This window comes from Schistocerca cancellata, chromosome 1 (assembly GCF_023864275.1).
Source record: "Schistocerca cancellata isolate TAMUIC-IGC-003103 chromosome 1, iqSchCanc2.1, whole genome shotgun sequence".
NCBI classification, from domain to species: domain Eukaryota; kingdom Metazoa; phylum Arthropoda; class Insecta; order Orthoptera; family Acrididae; genus Schistocerca; species Schistocerca cancellata.
In genome coordinates, this window is record NC_064626.1 from 994712970 (window position 1) to 994735547 (window position 22578).

Here is a 22578-nt window from a genome sequence, read left to right on the forward strand (position 1 = left end):
ATAGTGGGCATGCGGGAGGCCGGGTGGACGTACCGCCGAATTGCTCAACACGTGGGGCGTGAGGTCTCCACAGTACATCGATGTTCTCGCCAGTGTTCGGCGGAAGGTGCACGTGCCCGTCGACCTGGGACCGGACCGCAGCGACGCACGGATGCACGCCAAGACCGTAGGATCCTACGCAGTGCCGTAGGGGACCGCACCGCCACTTCCCAGCAAATTAGGGACACTGTAGCTCCTGGGGTATCGGCGAGGACCATTCGCAACCGTCTCCATGAAGCTGGGCTACGGTCCCGCACACCGTTAGGCCGTCTTCCGCTCACGCCCCAACATCGTGCAGCCCGCCTCCAGTGGTGTCGCGACAGGCGTGAATGGAGGGACGAATGGAGACGTGTCGTCTTCAGCGATGAGAGTCGCTTCTGCCTTGGTGCCAATGATGGTCGTATGCGTGTTTGGCGCCGTGCAGGTGAGCGCCACAATCAGGACTGCATACGACCGAGGCACACAGGGCCAACACCCGGCATCATGGTGTGGGGAGCGATCTCCTACACTGGCCGTACACCACTGGTGATCGTCGAGGGGACACTGAATAGTGCACGGTACATCCAAACCGTCATCGAACCCATCGTTCTACCATTCCTAGACCGGCAAGGGAACTTGCTGTTCCAACAGGACAATGCACGTCCGCATGTATCCCGTGCCACCCAACGTGCTCTAGAAGGTGTAAGTCAACTACCCTGGCCAGCAAGATCTCCGGATCTGTCCCCCATTGAGCATGTTTGGGACTGGATGAAGCGTCGTCTCACGCGGTCTGCACGTCCAGCACTAACGCTGGTCCAACTGAGGCGCCAGGTGGAAATGGCATGGCAAGCCGTTCCACAGGACTACATCCAGCATCTCTACGATCGTCTCCATGGGAGAATAGCAGCCTGCATTGCTGCGAAAGGTGGCTATACACTGTACTAGTGCCGACATTGTGCATGCTCTGTTGCCTGTGTCTATGTGCCTGTGGTTCTGTCAGTGTGATCATGTGATGTATCTGACCCCAGGAATGTGTCAATAAAGTTTCCCCTTCCTGGGACAATGAATTCACGGTGTTCTTATTTCAATTTCCAGGAGTGTATATGTGTGTATCGCTATCAAAAAACTTTTGTCATCTCACTGTGTATGACACTAAATTCTTACTTGAGTGTCAGATTTGTATGTAGTTCCTGCACAATATCCATAACAATTTTGAACTTTCTGTAGAAGCTCACGATATCGTCGGTACAGGCTATCTGTTTTTATAAAGCCATAACCTATTTGGAAACTTTTCGAAGTAGATCTCTTAACTCAAATCCATTTCCGGACCACTTCAAAAATTAATGCTTCTTTTGCCATAGATTGTACCACTCACTGAAGCAAAATGTACGAATGTGCAAGTGGAAGCAGTCCCCCGTACGTTAGAGGAACAGATAGGGAGCGTGGAGAGACGAGGACACCAGGAAGAAGATGGTACTTCCGCAGGCCATCTCTGGGCAACGGCGTGCGAAGTTGGCAGGATAGAGGGAGTGTGCAGAAGGCATTGTTCCACAGGTTGTAATGAATCAAGGTGGGAACGTCGTTAGGCGGCGAGAGGCGGGAACAGCGCGTTGCTAGGCAACGGGGAACGAACAAATGGACCGTGGGGGCGCTGCCACGCCGCCTGTCAGATTTACTGCGCACACTCCAGAGGAGGACGCTAGCGATAGATCACGGGAGCGAGACCACGAATCCTAACCTACGTTCTTCCTTTCTAGCGAAGACACGAAATTTTCTTTTAAGTCTGAATCTTACGAAAAACTTTTATCTCTATTTAGATTCAAAATGAAGCAGCTACTCAGAATTCTCCTTTACAACTGCAAACTTCAAAACTACAGATGGGAGAAAATCTGAACGAGTGTAGCTAAAGATAAAAATACGGGCTATAACTGCCCACAAATGAGAGTAACCGTGAACTTATCCTGGACAGAAACTGAACTATGTTTGACTGATTTGACTGATATGGTAATCTGAAACACTTCTGCATTTTTCTTGTCAGACATGCACTGAGATAATGACTGCAAAACTAATAAGAACGAATTTTCAGACTACGAACACACAAATCAGATGGGGTTGACACCTTTGTAGACGACATACAGAAGCTCAGAACGTAAAAGTCTTTCGCCGATCAGTCACTGTACTGTACATTCATGACGAGTTGAAATTTTGTGCCAGGGCGGAAATCGAACTCGAGCTACTGAATTCCGTGTGTAAGTGCTCTTCAGTATATGGTGAGACCTGACCACACTCTTCGCGAGAAGAATCGAGCATTTTGTAGCGTCAGACTATCCGGGCATAACAGCTGTAATACGACGCATGTGAAGCCATTATGACCTTGCAAAGGTCGTCGCTTGAGGAAACAACTGACTGAAATTTCCGCAGTCGCTGATCACTTGTTAATGACATGAAACATTGCTAGCCGACAATCTTGTAAACTTAAAATATAAAGAATAACTGCTTATATCAGCACAAATGTTGGATAGTTCAGTGCAAAAGGAAAACCTACCTATTTCATAAACAATCACACGAAAGATATACTCTTTAATAGGGAGTAAGAGAGAGGGATATCTGTATCTTCTCAGCACTATAGTCGAGTCGGCGGAAGTTGATCCTTGACAGCTGCAGTGGGCCGAGCGCGGCAGCTTCGTGGGCCTACCTCAACAAATAACGTAATGCTATTTTGTAAACGTCTCTATTGTAATGTCTCAGTGCTGACAATGTAGCTGAAGCCTTTACTACAGCCTTGCAGATATTATCGTTTGCTGTTACTGCAAACGTGTCACTTACACACTGTTCAGAGAAAACACAAACACAAGAAATTATGCTTTTTATTCGAATGAAGCATTCTTGATTCGTAATCGAGGAGCAGCGGTGCTACGAGGAGTGAAGGTTATCCGGTGGACTTCAAGAGCATTTGCAGGACTGAAATGTCGCTAATAACGAAAACCCTTAAAAACAACAAAGGGGACAAGCCTTGAAGCTTTCTAAATAAAATGTCGAATCAGAGCACTTTCAGCCATTTAAATTTCCCGTTATTATTTTACTTGAGCAACCATTTTCAGAGCTGCACTTGTAGGCAAGTGATGATCGAAGGGATCGTTGTATTAAGAAAACATCTACAGATACCAGTCACTGAATGCTGGCCCCTATTTTGACTGGACCGGAGGTGGGATTCTTCCTTCACGTCGGTCAGAGGGCCGGCAGGCTGCATAATGTAGCGCTGAAACTGGTTGCTCAAATAGAATAATAACTGAAAATTTAAACGGCCGAAGGTGTTCTCATTCGACATTATATAATGAACAACCGAAGTCTCGCAACCATCTCTATAAAGATGGACTTACAAAGACTTGAAGCTTTCTAGTCGCAAGGCGCTGTCGATAATTTGAAAATCAGGTAATGTGTTCAGCGTAGTTGTTACCACTGTTTATTTCGAGTGAGACTGTGTTGTAAAGAATGTACCATGAAGTTATATAATGCAAAAAAGAAAACTGTGATCCCTGACGTCTTCCTTACAATTGAGTACGGTCTGCTTGAACGTCTGTTAATATCGAAAACGGATCTCTTGTTCGTTAATGTCTGCGGGCAGCTTAATGACGCCGCCGAAGTTTCTTTCTCATCAATGAAATCGCCGCACAGCTACTAGACGCTCCGATCGATACGACTGCCGCATGCGAAGCGGATAAACATTCGACGTTTTAGCAGTCGTAACTGAAAACGCGAGTGCAGAAATAATTTGATGTGGGTCGCTGAGTAACAGGCTGCGCGACACCGCTTTGCAGCGATGTTGACAGCACAGCGCTGCAGACGTAACAAGTGCTCCATAACGAAGCAATCTATGTATTTGTACGTTGTCTGCCATTGCCTCGACAGGCCTGCTGCTGTAAAACTAATTGGACGAAATACAGCAGTTTCAAAAACCAGAAAATATGAATGACAACCCCTGTTCTCTGAAAATTTATATTTATCAGGCGCGTCTGTTTTATTTCCCTAGTTTGCTATTTTCGGTATCTTCTCGATAGGTAACGTACGTTTTAGTTATTCTATCCGTAGTGGGCGGGCAAAACTCAGTCACTGCCCATGGATCATATGACGCAGTAAATGAAACAGTCAGTTGAAGATGACTATATTCCCTCAATCCGGTTTCGGATGTGAAATGTGCCTTCAGTGGCTCGTTCGTTTAAGAACGTAAAGGTAACAGACAGTTCAGGTAATCAACTGAAATCGATTTTAATAACAAGTTTCTTGTTCGGTCATAACGTATTTTATTTCCACTGCCTGTTTCATAAGTTTAAATTTCCACTATCAGGTGGATTTATGTGGCTTAATGCGACATGTATGTGTTGTGTTAGCGTCTCTAAAGTAACATGTAGCACTGTCGCCAACGATCAGATGCTCCTTTTTCTGTCATGTCAAAGAATCTGTGTTCAGTGGAGACACTGCCGCAGCTTACCCATAAATCTGAAACACAATACATACATTTCATATTAACTGACATAAAACCATCTGATACTCGAGGTTTAAACCTCTGAAACAGGTAGTGGCAATAACATAAATAGTGACTGGAACAATAAACTTGTTGTTTCAGTCGATGTCAATAAGTATCATGATAAAACCTAACATAAAATGATAACATTTAACTTGAACTAAGATGAGCTTCGCGGTGGAAAGCAATTTGTTGGGATAACGAAGTTACTGGTTGCTGTCACAACTGGAACATTTAAACCATAGAACGTTTTTTTGAAGCTTCCGCTTTTAAGTGAAAGGTGTAAGAGAGCGGGAAAAACGCTATTTCAGTTCTTCTTAAGCGTGTATTGTCGAAAGAGAGCCACTCGAAGTAAACAGTCCATGCCGGATGGGAGCAAAAACATTTCTTTGTATGAAAGTCGGTTCCGCTGTACTTGTTTACCGCACGCATGACGTGAGAACACTGATTGTTTATTGGTTCAAAATGGTTCAAATGGCTCTGAGCACTATGCGACTTAACTTCTGAGGTCATCAGTCGCCTAGAACTTAGAACTAATTAAACCTAACTAACCTAACGACATCACACACATCCATGCCCGAGGCAGGATTCGAACCTGCGACCGTAGCGGCCGCTCAGTTCCAGACTGTAGCGCCTAGAACCGCACGGCCACTCCGGCCGGCGATTGTTTATTAAAGACGACAAATTTACATCTATCTATTCTAGTACTGATCACGCTAAATTGTTGGTAGATGAGAGGTAAGCCGCAGATCAATAGGTGTTGGGGTCGTGACTTTGTCTGAGGTCCCTGTACCGGGGCAGTGTAATCACAAAAGCCCCGGACGCGAGTGGAAGCTCTCCGGTTTATAGTCCCGAACTGCCGCTCTCTTTTTCCCATTGATATTCAACTGTTACGATACTTCGCAGAGAGTACAAAGGTTTCACTCCAGTAGCCGGCCTGACTATTTACATTACAAGTTACTTGCCTTCTGCAATCTGGGTAAAAATTATGGTAAGCTCTTTGTTGTCTATGACACAGGGACTCAGGGACTCAGCAGACACACGGGTGTCAAGAGTACTCCGCCACGTGTCTCCCTGTGAAGAACTTGTGGAAGTACTTGCAGACGTCCTCAAAAACCTACGAGTGGGGTAAACTGTGTAAAATTTTCCGTCCCTATATGCCGCATAACCTCCCTCGTACTTCATGTTGTATATGGTAAATTTCTCACGAGTGTTTTGGTTGGCACAACAGAGCTGGATTCTATGCAAGTTCACTCAATTGAAGAAGTGCTTGCCTGAAATCTTCGTCCAAAATCCGGATAAAAGACTTAATATTCTTCGGGAATGGACCTTGATAACACACGAGGATCACATTTCGAAAAAGGATCACTTTACATGGCTCTCAGAAGCATGCCACTGACGCGTTATTGACATGTCAACAAAAACCATCTAGCGTTGCGTTCTTGCTTCGATGCTATAACCTAAGAGGGTACAACGTCTGTTTTTAATTCACGTCAATGATAGTGTTGCAGAGAATTAGACAGTAGCGCCATCGAAATGAAGCAAGGCTTTCCAGTAATAGTCTCTTTTGGGCAGAAAGATATCTCCCGAGAGACAAATGGCTTGTGGCCGAGCGGTTAAAGGCGCTACAGTCTGAAACCGCACGACCGCTACGGTCGCAGGTTCGAGTCCTGCCTCGGGCATGGATGTGTGTGATGTCCTTAGGTTAGTTAGGTTTAAGTAGTTCTAAGTTCTAGGGGACTTATGACCACAGCAGTTGAGTCCCATAGTGCTCAGAGCCATTTGAACCATTTGAACAAATGGCTTGGAGCACAACTCTTATGTAAGAGAACGTGTGAAGGAAACTTTTTTCGCGTGGTATCATTATTAATAAGAGCGGTACTTTTTCCCAATGTCCAGTTGGTCGCGAAATGGAAATCACAGTGAAAATCATAAATGTTTTATTTGCGGAATTTACCTAAACATTTCAATTACTCCTCTACATAGTCGCCGCTCCGACTTAGACGTTTTAGTAGCATGATACCAACTTTGAACCACACTCATCATAGAGAGCAGCCACCTGTGGTTTTCACCAATTCTCTGCGCTGGTCCGAAGCTCACTGTCTGTGCCAAAATGTTGTTCTCATAGTCAGCGGTTCATGTGAGCAAAGATATGAAGGTCAGAGAGGTAGTCCAGTTCGGCCTGGGTGGTGGCTGATCAAATACCTCACGTCGAAAACGCTGCAGGAGCGTCTCTGTTGCAGCAGCAGTGTGGAACAGAGCATTGTTATGGAGAAATAACAAGCCTGACTAAAGTAACTAAAGTGAGCCTGGAGAATTACTAAATATTCCTCTTCGGTTTTTATGAACTGCCCTTAGTAGACGATTTCCTCTAATCGCGTGACCCACTCGCTGAACAAGATCGTCGGTTGACACTAGCATCCTTCCCTGACCACCTGCACCGTGAACGTCCGCTTGTCCTGATTCAAAATTCCTGCGCCATTGCCGCCCTTCGCTGTCGCGCAGGACAGATACATTATGCGGGCTGCATGAAATTAGACGGAGCCCCTCAGCACGAAGAAATCGAATAACAGTACGGCATGCACTTCACACTTGGTGGGAGACTCTATAGTTCTAGGCACCTTTAGGTGCTCACTGTGCGCTCAGAACTGGAAAGTGCGACGTGATGGGACTGACGGATATACTAGAGACGCTGTGCAACTTATCTGGCAAAGTTTCATCAAGTTTCCACTGTGGTTTCAATGTCACGACCGATTGGATCTCGAAAAAAGAAATAGCTTTTGTATAATATCCATCTATATTGACTCATCTTTATCGGCTAAACGTAAGATAATATTTTGCTACTACCGGTAGAATATAGAAAGATGAAGCGAATAAGGTACATATGGCACTCTATTAGGAATAGAAAAGGATGCAGTAATGAGTTTGCTGTGCTATTGTTAAAAAAAATCCACTCGTTGATCTTACGTGTTTTGAAGGAGGCTCAGAAAATCCTTATTCAAGACGATGACATGAAGATAGGAGTCCCGGTGTTGCAAATACAAATCCATACTCTTAAGCAACCCTTACTTCTTTCATTCGAAGAAGTCAAGAAAAGACCATACTAACATGGCGTCAGTGTAGCAGCTGCTGTGTCTACCATTGTGGAGATTGTAGCCCTATGTTGCAGCTATACCAGCGCTGCTGAAACACATTCTGAAAACTGCAGTAAAGCCTGTTTGGTCGACTAACTGTTGTGTACGTACCTGTTAGCAGTTGCTGTAGCTTGCTAGAGTTCGTCGGTAAGAAAACAGAATTCATAATACAGGTTGTTTCAAACAGACTCATCTGATTTCATGAGACTATATCTCTCACATGCATCAGAAACGTCCACACGATAGCCAAAGTCGCCCCACACTTCCTATAGCATGTCTGCCACTGCTGGTGCTATGCGCTGTCGCAGTCGACATGAAGTTGCATCAGACTCTCAAATGGAATCTTTCACAAAACCCTATATAAAAAAGTCGCATACCATGAACTGAAGCGTCTTCGGAGGCCGACGGCACTTAGAGTGAAGGCAGTGCGCCGTGGAGGCAGCTTGCTTTTAAGAAACGCTCTTACACGCGTGTACCAGTGCAATGACGCTTCGGGTTGTTAGAAAATTTTCAGTACGTTTTCACAGTTGTGGGAACAACCAAATCAACAACATAAACGGATACGTGATTTCTGTGAACAAGTGAATTGCACCAGGAAGACTTCTACCGGAAATTTGCAACTGGCGCCGAGCAAAACTTTCATATCCGAAGTGTGACTTAAAAATTTTATCCCAAGTTTATAGCTTTATTCATGTGGAAGATACAGTCTCGTAAAATCGTATGAATCTTTTTGAAACAACTTCTATTTGGTTGCACTTGCTTGAGAGACGTACGGTCTTTTTAGGAACAGTGAGTACGATTAAGCACATCCAGCTGCGAAGTAAAATCTCAATTTCATATCAACAAACAGTCTCAAGTGCTCGTTACATACGCTGACCCTTATTGTACTATCCCAGAACCTTTTTTTTCTAGCACGAGGAAACCTGTGAGTCGGAAACGGTCCGCACGCTTGATTCTGGGAAAACACGTGGGGCAGTGCCGAATTTTCGCCAGCCGAGGCGCGGGTTGCAGCCTCGCGGCTTAACGCGTTTAAAGCTGCGAATCTAATTTGCTAGGGAGCGCTGCGAGCGCCTCACAGCGGAAACCACGCGCCGCTTACCGCGAGGAGGGGGGCGGGGGGGGGGGGGGGGGGGAGGCGGCGGCCCACCTTTGGCGTCTCGTAGCGACTCCTAGCATCACTTTCACACTGTGCATGTTGCGCAGCAAAGTCCAAGATGTTTCATATCTTCTTTGCTCTGTTTCGTTCTATTCTGTCTTGAGTATAGAGTTCATTCAATAATTGTTGGTGAAACACAGTGCTTGCAGTGCTTGTTGGCTATAAGCAGAGAGAAAGCTCACCCTGAAAATTGCGCAGTTTTGCGTCTTTAAGTTGCTAACTGAAAGGCACGCAGAGTGTAAAGCGCACGCACTTAGCACAAATTTTACTTTAACGACAATTTTGCAGTTGCGGGATATTAATCCCGGTTGCGGGAGAGTGTTGGTCAATTTGGTCTATCCATTTTAATAGTGATGAGACTGGTTTTAGAACCGAATTATTAATAGTATAAATTTGACACACAACTTGGTTGTTAACGCAACTGGCACAGATTACATTTTCTTCTTTTCGTTCCTCGTGTCGGCAGAATTTCGAAAGTGAAAATGTTCCTTCTGTTCTTTACATTCCGTTTTATTTGTTTTTGTTTCTCTAACTGACATGTGTGGTGCTTCGAAGAAGAACTACAGTCTGTTTGCAGCTAAGCAGCCGCGTCCTTCGCGTCCTTCCGGGGGGCACGCACGCTCTCCATCGTTTACAACCGGGAACTGCAGGATGGCCATGCGAGGACATGTGCTGTCACTCACGTGACACGTGGATGCTACGAACATTTGCCTAAATTGTATAAGACTATTAGCGAATGTGTGATTCTTTATTCCACCGAGAAGCATGTCGTCTCGATTTGGTGGAAGACGGCCTTGGATCTTTGTCTGCTATTTATGTCTGGAGAGTTCATGGGCTATGTGCAATTAGTGTGCCATAATGATCAGCGCTTGTTGGACTTATTTGGAGAGCTTCTTAAGAGTGTAGGCTGTAGGAACAGTTATTCAGAGCTATCTGCTCTGCCACAGGGTTCTTTAAACTATGTGTATCATATTGTTTTAGGTTTGAGTTTAACCCTGATTTCATTTAAAGAATTTACCGGTTCCACCTTGACTAACTTACATTGCTAAAATTATTCGAAGTGTATTGCCTAGTTCCTATATATTGGGTTTGAGCCCTGTTGGTAATTTACAAATATTTTATTTGCTCGTTATGTGTAATTTATTTTGTACTCAGCATTAATATAAGTTCATTTCTGCTACTTGCAGTTTTAGTTTAAGCCATGTGGGCGTTGTCTGAATTTTGTTTATACAGTCTTTCACAGAACTAGTCTGAATTTTCACAACTTAAAATCGAACTGCACACATTGGTACATTCTATCTTGACCGAGATTTGCATTCTATCTAATTCTACATTTGGCTATTTGTTCCTAATTTAGGGCTCTTTAACGACACAACCTCATCCTGTCTATGACAATTCAAATAATGTCCCTGCCATTTACGCAAAAGTGATGATTCAGAAGGTTCTTATATAAAGAGAGGCGCTTAAATAATCTGCCCCTGGCGTCTTTCCACTAAAAGCTACTGTAGTTGCTTTTCTATTCCGTAATTTGCTATCTCAATATCAGCCATTTCGACGTTCGTACGATGATTGAAAGAAGGGACTGTGTTACGGTCTTCCGTGGTGAAACACTTTTGGAATTGAGTACTTTGGCCTTACCTCTGTTTTGTTCCGTTCCGGTGCCACAATTGTCTCCGAGTGAATGAATAGATGTTTCCGAACAGCTTACTGATTTTACATACGACCAAAACCTCTTAGGGTTTTCACTCAGATCGACTGACAAAATTTTATATTCAAATTCACTGAACTCTTCTTTCGTTGTCCTCCTTACGCTCATTTTCGCTTACTTCAGTGTTTGTTTGTCAGTTAGGTTTTGACTTCTCTTGAATCTGACATGACGTTCTCTTCGTTTCGGAGCCGTTTCCTAACAAGGCTATTAAACACGGTGGGTCTTTCTCATCACTTAAGACCTTGTTCGTATTTATTTGCACGTAACTTCCATGTCTACCGTGGTTGGCATTTGATGTACCTCTACTTTTACGTCTATATCCAACACTTCCACTCTTCGGTGAAAAAGTTGCGTAGTGTACACGTTGTCGAAAATCACACGCCGGAAAACACATGACCATGTGGCGTTCCTTAAGATACTTCCTTCTTGCATCACTGCCATCTCTTTCTTATCTCTTTGACACAAATAATAATAATAATAGGTCTACAACATTCTATTTTACATGTATCCTCCACAGTCATATACGCTAACGCAATTGCATTTAAGACACAATATGCACACATCACGAATGAATGTGTCAGTAGTGGCGTAGAAGGGAAAACATTTCCATTTAGATAGGGACCGAGGACCTGTGCAGTTTGATCCCATAGTCCTTACTACAAATTTCCAGTTTTTTTCCATTTAGATATGTGCTAACTTCGAAATGAAACGGATCTGCAAACAGAGCGAAATACCTCCGTTTTAAGAAACCAGGTTTTCTTCACAGATAAATTTTAGGGAGACATTAATCAGAAAACTGCTGCGGAGACATCATCTGCCGGCTTCTGTCTCAGAGAGAAATCGATACGATGAGTTTCCTTTGCAACAGCAGCTTGTTTGCGGATGACAAAGAGTTCTAAGCACTCCCGTAGGCGATAACGAATTCTCAGGAGTTGTAGGCAAGGTAAGGAAGACGGGCCTTAAGAATGTAGTCCCACGATCCTACACACAAGAGTAGCAACTGAACAATTTTTACACACATGCCAAGAGTGTGATCAAGGTTTTATGAGTTTTCATACTTCTACCTGCATTCAATGCGTAACATTTAAAGAGGAAATAAATCAAAGTGTTGAATGACAGTCACTAAGCTGACTGTTTCTTAAAACATCAGAATACTTATGACTGAATGCGAGATTAATATCGGTGTACGTTTCGTCTACTTCTTTACTAAGAGCGATTTCAATCGAAGTCGTTTTTGAAGCTTCCGTAACGAACCTTCCAAAATAAAGTCCAGTTACAGGACATTATAAGACAACTGTGAGATGGTACGAATGTCGACATAACACTTAGCAACAAGTGGTGAATTTACCCCTTTCCAAAAGTCATTTATGGCAAATGTTATGTACCCCAACTACTCCAACAAAAAGTTCCGCTGAACTCCTGGAAAGCTACGAAAAAATTTCATAAAACTGGTATCGCCTAGAATTTCAGTATATTCTGGTACAACGTTTATTTTTCTTTTCAATCCCAAAGTCGTATGTTATTTAATGTTGGTGAAATATCACGTATCTTGTGGTCAGTTTAACGCGACAATATATTAATTGGTAATGTATCGAGGTGTAGTTGCTACAACTTATTCGTATTATACCTTAAATTGCACATAGACAGTCTTAGGACATGTAAATTAGGTTACATCTTTTTGATGGTCTTCAGGAGCGGAAGACTGAACCGCAAGGCGGTTAGTAGCTTCCTGCAGTGTATTTATAAACGCGTTCCTTTACATTACTGCCTTTACGTTTTCTCAGCTGAAAACAAAGAGTAGTTCCCCGTTTGATACAAATTTCAATAATGCAGTTCAAACAAGTCTTTCACTTTGGATCTGGCTACTCTACTCTTTGAATAGAATATTCGTGAATACGATTTTATGTAAAATCAGCACTATTGGACTATAGCTATTACTGCCTTCTTGAAATTAAATACACCAGTAGTAACTGAAATTAAATTCCCGCACTCTCATTAAATTCTGAACGAGAGTAGGAACTTTGAAAGGGTTTTAAAATACAGTTTTTTTGACGAGGAATAGTGCTTTCATAGTTCCACAACGTATATTGAAGCTGAAGTGTTTGTATAAATTCGAAAGTAATGCTTAGACAGTAATCGTTCTTAGTAAAAAAGGAAGAGTGGCAAGAAATAAAATGGCTAGCATTCTATCAAGAGAGGTAAATACTTGAAAATTGCAGTAATAATCCTTTAGATGTTCTGACAGAGTAGAAGCTAATTAATTTTTATACCAGCGTTTGAAATAAAGTCAGAATGCAGCAAAGGTAAACGTGAAGTGAAAAGTTCGTTTTTGAAACACTAGGTATACGGTTACAGTACTGAACAGGCCATCCAGATCTAGATTTTTCGAATATTATTCCTTCAGATTCTGAGATCTGTATACTAACGATTTCTTCGCTAGTATTTACTATACCCAAGCCGTAAATATTACGTAAATTTCTTGGAATGAATGGAGGTGGAGACCAGATTAAGAGGAAGAGGCATGAGCCAAATACTAGAGAGGAAGGGGGAGTCTGTTTTAACCGGGATTATGGGAACTTCAGGTGCTGACCCAGAAGTATAAATTATAAAAAAAGTTAATAACGAAGCGTTACAGATCATCGAGTGATCGGTGATAGTTTATTTGAAACAGGAGTTATCATCACAGTAGACAAATGATATTAGCTATATCACTACTACAGATTAGATTTGTGTCTTTGCGTTCGGTGAATGATGGCCAAAACGAATCTTCATTCAGATCAGTGGGAATGGAGATATTACTAGCATCAGCTGCTACGAAAAGCCTTTATTCCTGCTACCAATGTCAATTATCGCAGTCCACAATCAGGCATCTGGGTCCGTTCGTTTGCGTATCCTAGGTAAATGATAATTTGTGATAATCGAAAATGATAGCAAGATTAAAAGTTTTCTTGTAGCAGCCAGTGGTGTTACAATATGATTGTTGTCATATACCTGCAAGCCATAGGAAATCAGGCCCTGAAAACGTTTTCTAGCAATGTTTCAGAATTTGTGTGACAGGTCGTCCTTTCATGGAAAGACGCAGCACAGAGGTTTGACATATTCGGTTATTCCTATTAGAATATACTGTATAAGAGAATGAAGAAACACTGAAGAAACACTTCTCGTTTCTTCTATCGTAGGGAACTAATTACAGTTATAATGTTCTGTACAATACAAAAACTGAAAAATAAAGGTCAAATATTTTGTAAAATGATTTGTCTACAAATAAGAAACGAAAGAGATTACAGAAATATTTGACGCACCTTTGAATGATGTTCTAAATAACTTGCAGCAAATGAGGTGCCGATTGAGAATATAAAGTTCAATGTTTAACTTACAATTGTAAAGAGTAGATGCTATTTGTCTGGTGGATTATGTAGACAGTGCAGTCTGGTGCTGTGTGGCCTTGAGATACTGTTGCTACGTGAAGTCAAGCGGTAAAATACTTTACCAGTTGAGATACTATTGTTACGGAAAGTCAATCAGTTAAATATTCTACCGATAGAGTTACTACTGCCGTGCAAATCTTTAGCCGTAGCAGTACCAGCCGCTTGTGATCGAAGGTTCCAATTTTATTCCATTTTATCGACTAAGCTTTCTTACTGACAAATTTTAATGAGCAAGAAAAACGTCGTCAACAGCAATGTGAAGAAATGTACTACTTCTTCATCACATGCATCCCTATTTGTAATTTTTGTATTATTCTCTAGTGACAAATTTTTCACGCTCTAAAGCAGTCGAAGTTTTTCCACAGCCATTGCCATCTATGAAGAATATCCAGCACGCACATATTTCCTTGAACCCTTGAAAATTTCAGTTCGAACGTTGAAGCAAGAATGGTGTTGAAATTGCTATGCAGAATCAAGTATTTCAATATTTAAGGTCAGCAACAAAGAATTGTAGCAGCTGGAACGCTCGTACGTTAGTGACATAGGCAGAGTACTAAATTGAATCTGCAGTTCGATTGGAACTGCTCTCTGATTTACGGTTCCATTGTTATTCTATTTTTTTTCACGTTTGTTATCGAGAAAAGAGAGTGTGTGAAAACAATGATGTCGACAGCACTTGTAATGGCCAAGTTAATTACTTCTGATGCCATATGCATTCTCATTCCTTATATTTAAAAGATTCTCTATTTAAAAATTTGAGACTGAAAAATTGTTAGAACCTTTTAAGCCTTAAGGCGTGGATGATAGAAATATGGCAACGCCAATGACAGTAGACTGAACGATTTACATACTCCACGAAACATGTGTCCTCCATTATTGTTTGAAATTCTAAGACTCTACGTTAAACATTGAGCTTGAATTGCATTATCGTTACACTTATTTACTGCATTTTATTTCGAGCATCATTCAGAGGCGCTTTAAGCATTGCTCCAATCTATTTTATTTGTTACTTCTTATCGGATGGCGAGCCCTAGTCATCTAAATGCAGCGTTCACAAAATATTTAACCAATTTCTCAAAATTTCTTGTATTCTCAAGTTTTGTTCAGAAAGCATGAAATTTAATATAATATATTTAGATAGTGATCAGTATTCTATTATTATGAAGAGTACATAGATCAAGAGAAAGCAACTTTCGGAAAATATTTCAAATCTCTGATTAAGTTTTTCTTAAGTATCCTGATTACTTTCATGCAATTAAATCTTTCTTAGCAGAACTAGACCTCATACTGGTCAGTTTGATAACCCATCTGTCCATTTCTTACTCTTCATTTCGGTATTAAAATTAGCACAAAAATCCATTGTGTAATTCCTAGGGAGTCTTGTTTTCGTTCCGCTCAAATATTTGGCCAAAAAAATGATACACTGAAGACGTCTGTTATCGACAACGATTGAGTACCTGTCACAATATGTTCTCTCCTAAGACAAAAGACTGCTCTTCTATGTGAGTGGAAATTTCCTATGTCGGACAGTGACTAGGTCGGCCAGTCGCCCTCAGCCGGAGACGCTGCAAGGCGTGGATTCGTGGCGGCACCAACACTGGAGCAGCCCATCAAGACGTACCGCTGGCTCAATCATTAAAACGCCGAAAAACGGGTGGAGGACGGCTTTTGGATGAGGAGGAGGAGGGTGGGTGAGGACGATCGAGGGGGGGTGGGTGCAGGGTGGGGGCGGGGGAGGGGGTGCAGGGCAGGGCGCGCGGCGCGTCCGCTGCTCAAGTATTCATTGGCTCCGCGTTTGATTCTCTCACGGTGAGCGCTCTGCCACCTTTCGCAGCAGATCGCTGTAAATATAACATCCTGTGTGGCCACGGTTAAATATAGCGCCGCGTTTTCACACCTCACAAATTATTAATTATCGACCGCAGCAAGAGGCTGCTGTAGCGCACGGCCCGTTGAATTTTTGCCTTAGTTGTAATGTTTCCGACCGCGATATGCCGCCAACTGAAATTTTATAAAATTTTCAACCCGCGGACGTATCTGCTGCCAAATGATTCATCGCGCACATTGCCTAGAATGAGAATACCCGAGAGCCGCTGTTTGGCAAACGAGTCGTGCAACGTTTGCGGTTACCACCGACCGTGAGACGGCCTACATTAGTGAACAGCGAGCTCTCGCTTCCTGGGCGTGACCTCGCGCAACGCCCGTCATAGTGCTACGCAGAACTCGCAAGTGGGCGTGTAAAAAATTAAAGTGGCGGAGATTCTCACACAGATCTGTTTACTACAAAAGTCAAACAAACACAGTGACGTACGTAAGCTGAACGGCTAATTGGCTTATATTATTTTGACTGATAACGAATTTGTTATGAGATACTCTCTGTTATTTTGTAATATCTTCAGACTGACCACCTCACGCCGAAATTCGAGACAGAAACTTCAGGCAAAATGAACAGTTGAAACCCCTGTCATTCATAATTCTATAATAATTATTCCCAAGAGCCCAGGCTGGAAAGTGAGACAGGTGTATTGATAGACAAAATAAAGCCTAGTGAAGTCATTTCTGTACGATTCCGCTTCGGCAGATTGCGAGTCACTTCTGCCGATTACTTCATCAAGTGGCTTCTCCTTTGTCCTCAAGAGGATGAGTGCTCTCCGTTTCAGACTTTTCCACCACAAAAAACCTGAAACGGTCAGCGAGAATTGAGACGAGCGCCTTGGCCACTGAACCTCGGAACTGACCCGTTCGGAGACTGGGGCTGTGAGACAACTGATGTGGTTTGCCCAGACGACTCAGTTTTTAACAATACTGCCATACTGAACACGGAAAGGTCGGATTTGTGTCCTTGTACGGCAAGCAGTTTTGAACTATCAGTAAACAACACCTCCTAACTTTACTGAAAAACTGAGTCCGACGACCTCCAGTCAATAAACTGACTCAATACAACAGTACAGTTATCTTTACTCATATTTACTGGAACGGTTTCCATTTATTAATTGCAAAAAAAAGAGAAATATATACTACTTTTAACATTGAGGCCTGACACACACACACACACACACACACACACACACACACACACAGAGTTCCTTTTTCCTTGCGCCTATACATCTCGAACTAACTGTCCTTTCAAGAAAAACATGTATCCGCAGAAATGATTGTCAAAATTATGAGACGAAGATTATTATGAAAAGTGAATCAATATCAGAAAATTGAGGAAAAACCAGAAGAAGAATAAAGAAGAACAGAAGAAATTAGTCTTTATTACAAACAGGAAAGCAACGTGATAACATTAACAATGAAGGGACGCGCCCCTGATCGAATCAACTATTTTGCTGACAGTAAGGAGTCCTCACACTTCACTGTTATCACGCCAAAACATTTATGGGCAAGAGCAGCCGTACGTGTCTCAGTTCTGTGTTTGGTGTGTTGCGTTTCTAGTTGTGTAATGTTAATGACAACAGAATACTCCTGCAGTGAGCTGTTGTATTTGTATTGTTCTGAACGAGGTTGCAACGAAACGGAAGGAGTGTTAGGAAACAACATATTGTTCTGAAGAGTACATATGGACTGAGGAAATCAAAAAATGGTTCAAATGGCTCTGAGTACTATGGGACTTAACATCTGAGGTTATCAGTACCCTAGATTTAGAACTACTTAAACCTAACTAACCTAAGGACACCACACACATCCATGCCCGAGACAGGATTCGAATCTGCGACCGTAGCAGCAGCGCGGTTCCGGACTGAAGCGCCTAGATCCGCTCGGCCACAACGGCCGGCTTAGGAAATCACAACAGCTTAATCCAGGGGAAGAATACTTGAAGGTGGTGTTGACAGCTCTCATCTCGTTGCAATCTATATACGGGTTAGATATTTCTAGTATTGAGGAGGTGTTATTCTCTGTATCTTTTTGTTGTTGTTTAAATGGAAACTGAAACTAACTTAATGCCAGAATAGAGTATGTTCGTATCAAAAGTAACTGCGACGACACTCGTGCTCTTAGCTTATGACATGCTATACTGCGACTTGTAATCGATTGATGATCAACTGTAAGCTGCCATCTCTTTTCACCTCACTGGCTGGACCCTAGTCCGTAGAAAACTTTGTACCATGTGAATCAGCGCCAGGAAGAAAGATAAGGGTTTAAAGCCCAGCTGACAATGACGTCATTAGAGACAGAGCACTAGCTCGTTTGAACAAGAATCGGGCAGGAAATCGACTGTGGTGTTCTAAAATAACCATTTCAGGGAATTCCGTGCTGAGTTAAAACAAGCTATAGATAACTTCAATCTAGTAGGCTGGTCGGCGGTTTGAGATCCGTTCCTCCCGAAGCCTTGTCGAATACTTTAAGTGCTGGAAATGTAACCGGCCCCTTCAGTTCTTATCTCTTTAGCCACCTCCGTGACGAAAACGGGACATTCTTCGATTGAATCTGACATCAGGTCACGAAAACTTTTCTGTAGTGCACACTGTATGCCTCCAACCATTTTAACGAAAAAAAAATATGGAGACCCCTTTGGCTCGTTATATCGGGCTGGATATTGTTGTTTGTAGATGACATCATTCGGCCTTTAAAGCTTGATGTTCTCATTTGCCTGACGAACAGTAAATGTAAAGAAAAAGAAAAGTTATTTGGTCCCAGTGTTTATTGGTTAGTGATAACAATAAGGACGGACTTCTCAGTCTTTTTCTTTCAATTGTACACGGTGTGTCTCTTAAATGAAGAATTTACGTACCGTGAGAGATTTTATGAAAAAGAAAACTGCTGTTTCCACTGGTGAAATCTTTCTTAAGATAATTAAAAATGAGGTCCGCAGACATTGGGTTTAAAACCGATAATCATTTTTTTTAAAAAAGGAAAAAGAAATATAGAAGGATTTCAGATGTAGTGTTTCTCAAGGATTTTAAAATCTAAATGAGCAATTACACTATTAGATCCAGGAATATTAGAAAACATGATATAGGAAACAAGTCTACTGAATACTGTTTCGAGAAGAAGAGATAAGCTGGCGGTACTTTTGATTAACGAAGTTAATATGGAAGCAGGTAACGGAGAAGGCAAATAGCAGGGGGTCTGTGGACATAGTTGTGTAATAGGATTTTAAAGACCAAGAAATCGCCACAGGACAAGTGCAGGACGGTATCAAACCAGTCGAAAGATCGGTGATTATTAGTAAAAGAAAGGAGAAACTATATACTGGAACACTGTTCACTGCTCATGTACCAGGTAAGTGCTTTCTGGATACGTAATGACAAGATGACCTAATGGGTGGCATTAGCAAACATGCATGAACTCCATGGAAGTGTTTTGGCAGACCATGTATTATTCATCAAGAAGTGGGAGGTGGAGCCTCCAGCCAACAGCGCATGTCATACATATGTATACCATATTCCATTTCATGTATCACACCTGTATCGCCCTTACGATTGCAGTCAAAAGATACGGAAAATGTGAAAATATCTCCCCGGCACAATAAATAAAATGTTTCAAAAAGATTCATCCTTCTAAGTAAACGAAGACAGAAAGTTGGGGTAAATTTTTACTTACGTAAATGACTAGATTTTCAAAATAATCGTCCGATTTTTTATGTGCATGCACATGCATCCTAGGGGTACACTGTACATTGTCTTTAGTATCAAAGTTTTCATTTACGTTTGAGGTGATCTCCATCGGACACACAACAAACATTCAAACGATAGTCAAATTGGTGCCATAATTCAGCGAGCATGTCTGGAGTTATTGAATTGACTATTGCGCTGTTGTTACATGGCGTTGCAGTTCAACCAGAGGCGCCTGAAGGGGAGGCACACAGATGGAGACTTTTACAAGTCACTATAAAATCACGTAACGTGAGATCAGGCCACATTGTAGGCTAATGGCACAGCACAGGACCCAAACAAACCTTACGGCCGATCCCTCATGCTCTCAACGAAAATCACACTTCAAAACGCCTTTTGCTGCTGTAATGTCGCCTTCTCAACTCGATGTTCATTGGGTAACGAACGAGGGAAAGGGATAGCTGCGTCAGGGTGATTCCCAAAGGCAACCAAATGAACCGACACTTTGCAACTGGCGCCCAGGTAAACTTTTGGTTTCGATGCCCAAGTTAAAATTCACCCCACATTTCTATCTTCATTCATGTAGGAGGTATAGTTTCTAGCAATCGGGTACACCTTTTTGAAACATGCCGTACACTTGTATGTTGCGCTTACAGAGACGCTGGAAGAGGAAGGGTTGTGCGCTGAACCTCGGCATGCAGAGATAGGGTGTGGCTAGCAGCGAGCAGCGAGCAGCGAGCAGCGACCTACCTGTTTGGTCACGGAGTCGATGAGCCGCACGTAGATGTCCTGCTCCTGCCGCACGCCTGCAACAGACAAGCACAGCTGTCACAGTTGGGTCGCCGCTTCACACGTCATCAAGAAAAAGGCTTCAGGGCTCGTTCCTCAACCATCGCCGCTATACATTTCCCATAACTTCCTGTAAGCATCTAGGGCGATAAAAAAGTTTCCCTTTGAGGGCGTTGCTGCAATGTACGTAGGGCGGGTACATAAGTACCGAAGTGTAGGCAAGGGATTAGTATGGCGTCCGTGTCTATCCGACGTGCATGCGGTAAATGTAGAAACGCGAACTACAGTGAAGTTATTACGAAGTGCAGCATACAGGACCAACGTGCTGTTATTCTTTTCTTCAAACACCGGTAGACATCCATCGAAGCACGAAGGATGTGTATGGGTAACATGTATTTCGGTAACAACCGTTGTAGAATGGTGTGCCATGTTCTGTGCTGGTCGCGATTCGACACAAGATGCCAGTCGACCTCGAAGTTACGCCATGTCACGTGCGAGACACTCGAACACCAACCCTATAATCCTGATCTCTTCCCATGCAATTATCACGCCTTCGGTCCCTTAAAAAAGACCTTGAAGGGTCGACGATTTCTGTCGGATGCCGGATGTGCAGCAGGGAGTTACAAAATTCTTCACGCAGCAAGACACGATGATTTACCAAACGGGTATCTTCAAGCCTGTGCGTCGGTGGGGTGATTGCCTCAGTGCTCACGGCGATTTAGCCTGTTTGGCACACAGGTTCTCGACGGCACGCATTCGGAGGGACACTTTTTTAACGTCCCTTATGTCAGCACCCGCTCCCAGTTCTTTTGTGGGAAGATTTCAACGTCAGACGTAACGGAGTATGGACCACTGCAATTTGTACTGCATGACTTTCGCGTCTATATTTCCAGGATCATTACAGTTTGTATTGCACTACTTTCGTGTCTATATTTTCAGCAGACGCAATATGCACATCGCTACTATGTCCGTTACAGATATTCCCACAATCTTTATTTTGAGACTAATGGTGTTTTTAACTTAACCCTGTATAAATCAGTATTTGCACCAAATAGCAGTTATTATGTTACGTTAGATAAATTATTTTAGTAATGCTGGGTTTGTAGGTCAGCCTTAAACGAAACTATTGCCACTATTTAACTTTTAAAAAGAAATTTTGTTGTAGTAGTCTCGCCGTCTGTGGTGACTCCTTGTCCAAATACACAAATACGCTTTCTTGTAGTGAGGTGTAGATACATATTTTGCTTGTAGTTTATTGCAGCCATAGGAAAAACCAAGGGAGTCTTTAAGAGTGAGTAACGATTTCCCCTTTTTAAGCTCAAAGATGCAACTGTGTAAAAACGAGTTCACGTCCAGCGTCTCGGCTTTCCCGTTGTAAGGACAGCAAATTAATTTTCAATTCATAATATTTGTTTCTTTTTTTATCATTGTCAGAATAAAAGCTTGTGAACGCTGATCTCCGAGGACATAGTGAGCGGTACTGCCTCTTCGTTCTTTTAAAGCAGTCTCTCAGTCCAGTCCGTTTCGAGGACATAAATCATATTCACCACGACCTACGCATACCAGCTGCCCTATTGTCGTCTATTCTTTGGAAATAATCTCACGTTGTTGGCCGATTATCTTTCCTTTCGTATTCTTTATTAAATCGTCTCTAAAAAGGTACGGGCGTGTTTTGTTGTTTAAAAAATAGTGTTATGTTATTTTCTCTGTATAATTTTTGAGTATAAATGAGTATAAAATTAGACATTTTCCTTTGGCCTAAAATAGTCGACATTCTTGATGTAGATCATGTATTTTTCAGATACTGGGTGCAAGAAAAGATCCTGTCCTCGGTGTCTGGTCACGCGACAAGAGCGCAAAAGAATGTCGCTGACCTGCACTTGTTGGGTCGCTATCAGCAGTCAACAGCTAGAGCTCAGTGGCTACTGCGGTGCAGCGCGTCTCGTTGTGTAAGTGGTTATCCCGAACAGACACCGCATTATGTCAGCAGTCAGTGTGTGGTTTGGAGGAGGACGGGCGACAGCGAAATCCTGGTGCCCGGCGGCTCCCCAGAACGAACTTGTTTTAATCCGTGAGGGGTGGCGGCGGTGACATTTGACGTCACAATGCGCTCCCCGCCGCCTCTGGCATCGGCGCCGGCCAAGCAAGACGGTATTTGCGCCGCCGCCGCCTCGTGGCGCGTGCCGAGGGGGCGTGCGTGTGGGCTGAGGCGCCTGCTGTCGGGTGCAGCGCCGAAAGCTACGCAGACATTTATGGCTTAATCCC

At 42.8% G+C, this 22578-nt stretch overlaps 1 protein-coding gene across 1 annotated transcript in view; it reads right to left on the reverse strand.

Moving 5' to 3' along the window:
- The window catches only part of LOC126120829 (transcription factor collier), a 483991-nt gene that overhangs the window by 423996 nt on the left and 37417 nt on the right, over positions 1-22578 (reverse strand). The window contains exon 4 of the mRNA XM_049915080.1: positions 20275-20330. Coding sequence (XP_049771037.1) covers positions 20275-20330 — 56 coding nt within the window. The remainder of the gene's footprint in view (positions 1-20274; positions 20331-22578) is intronic.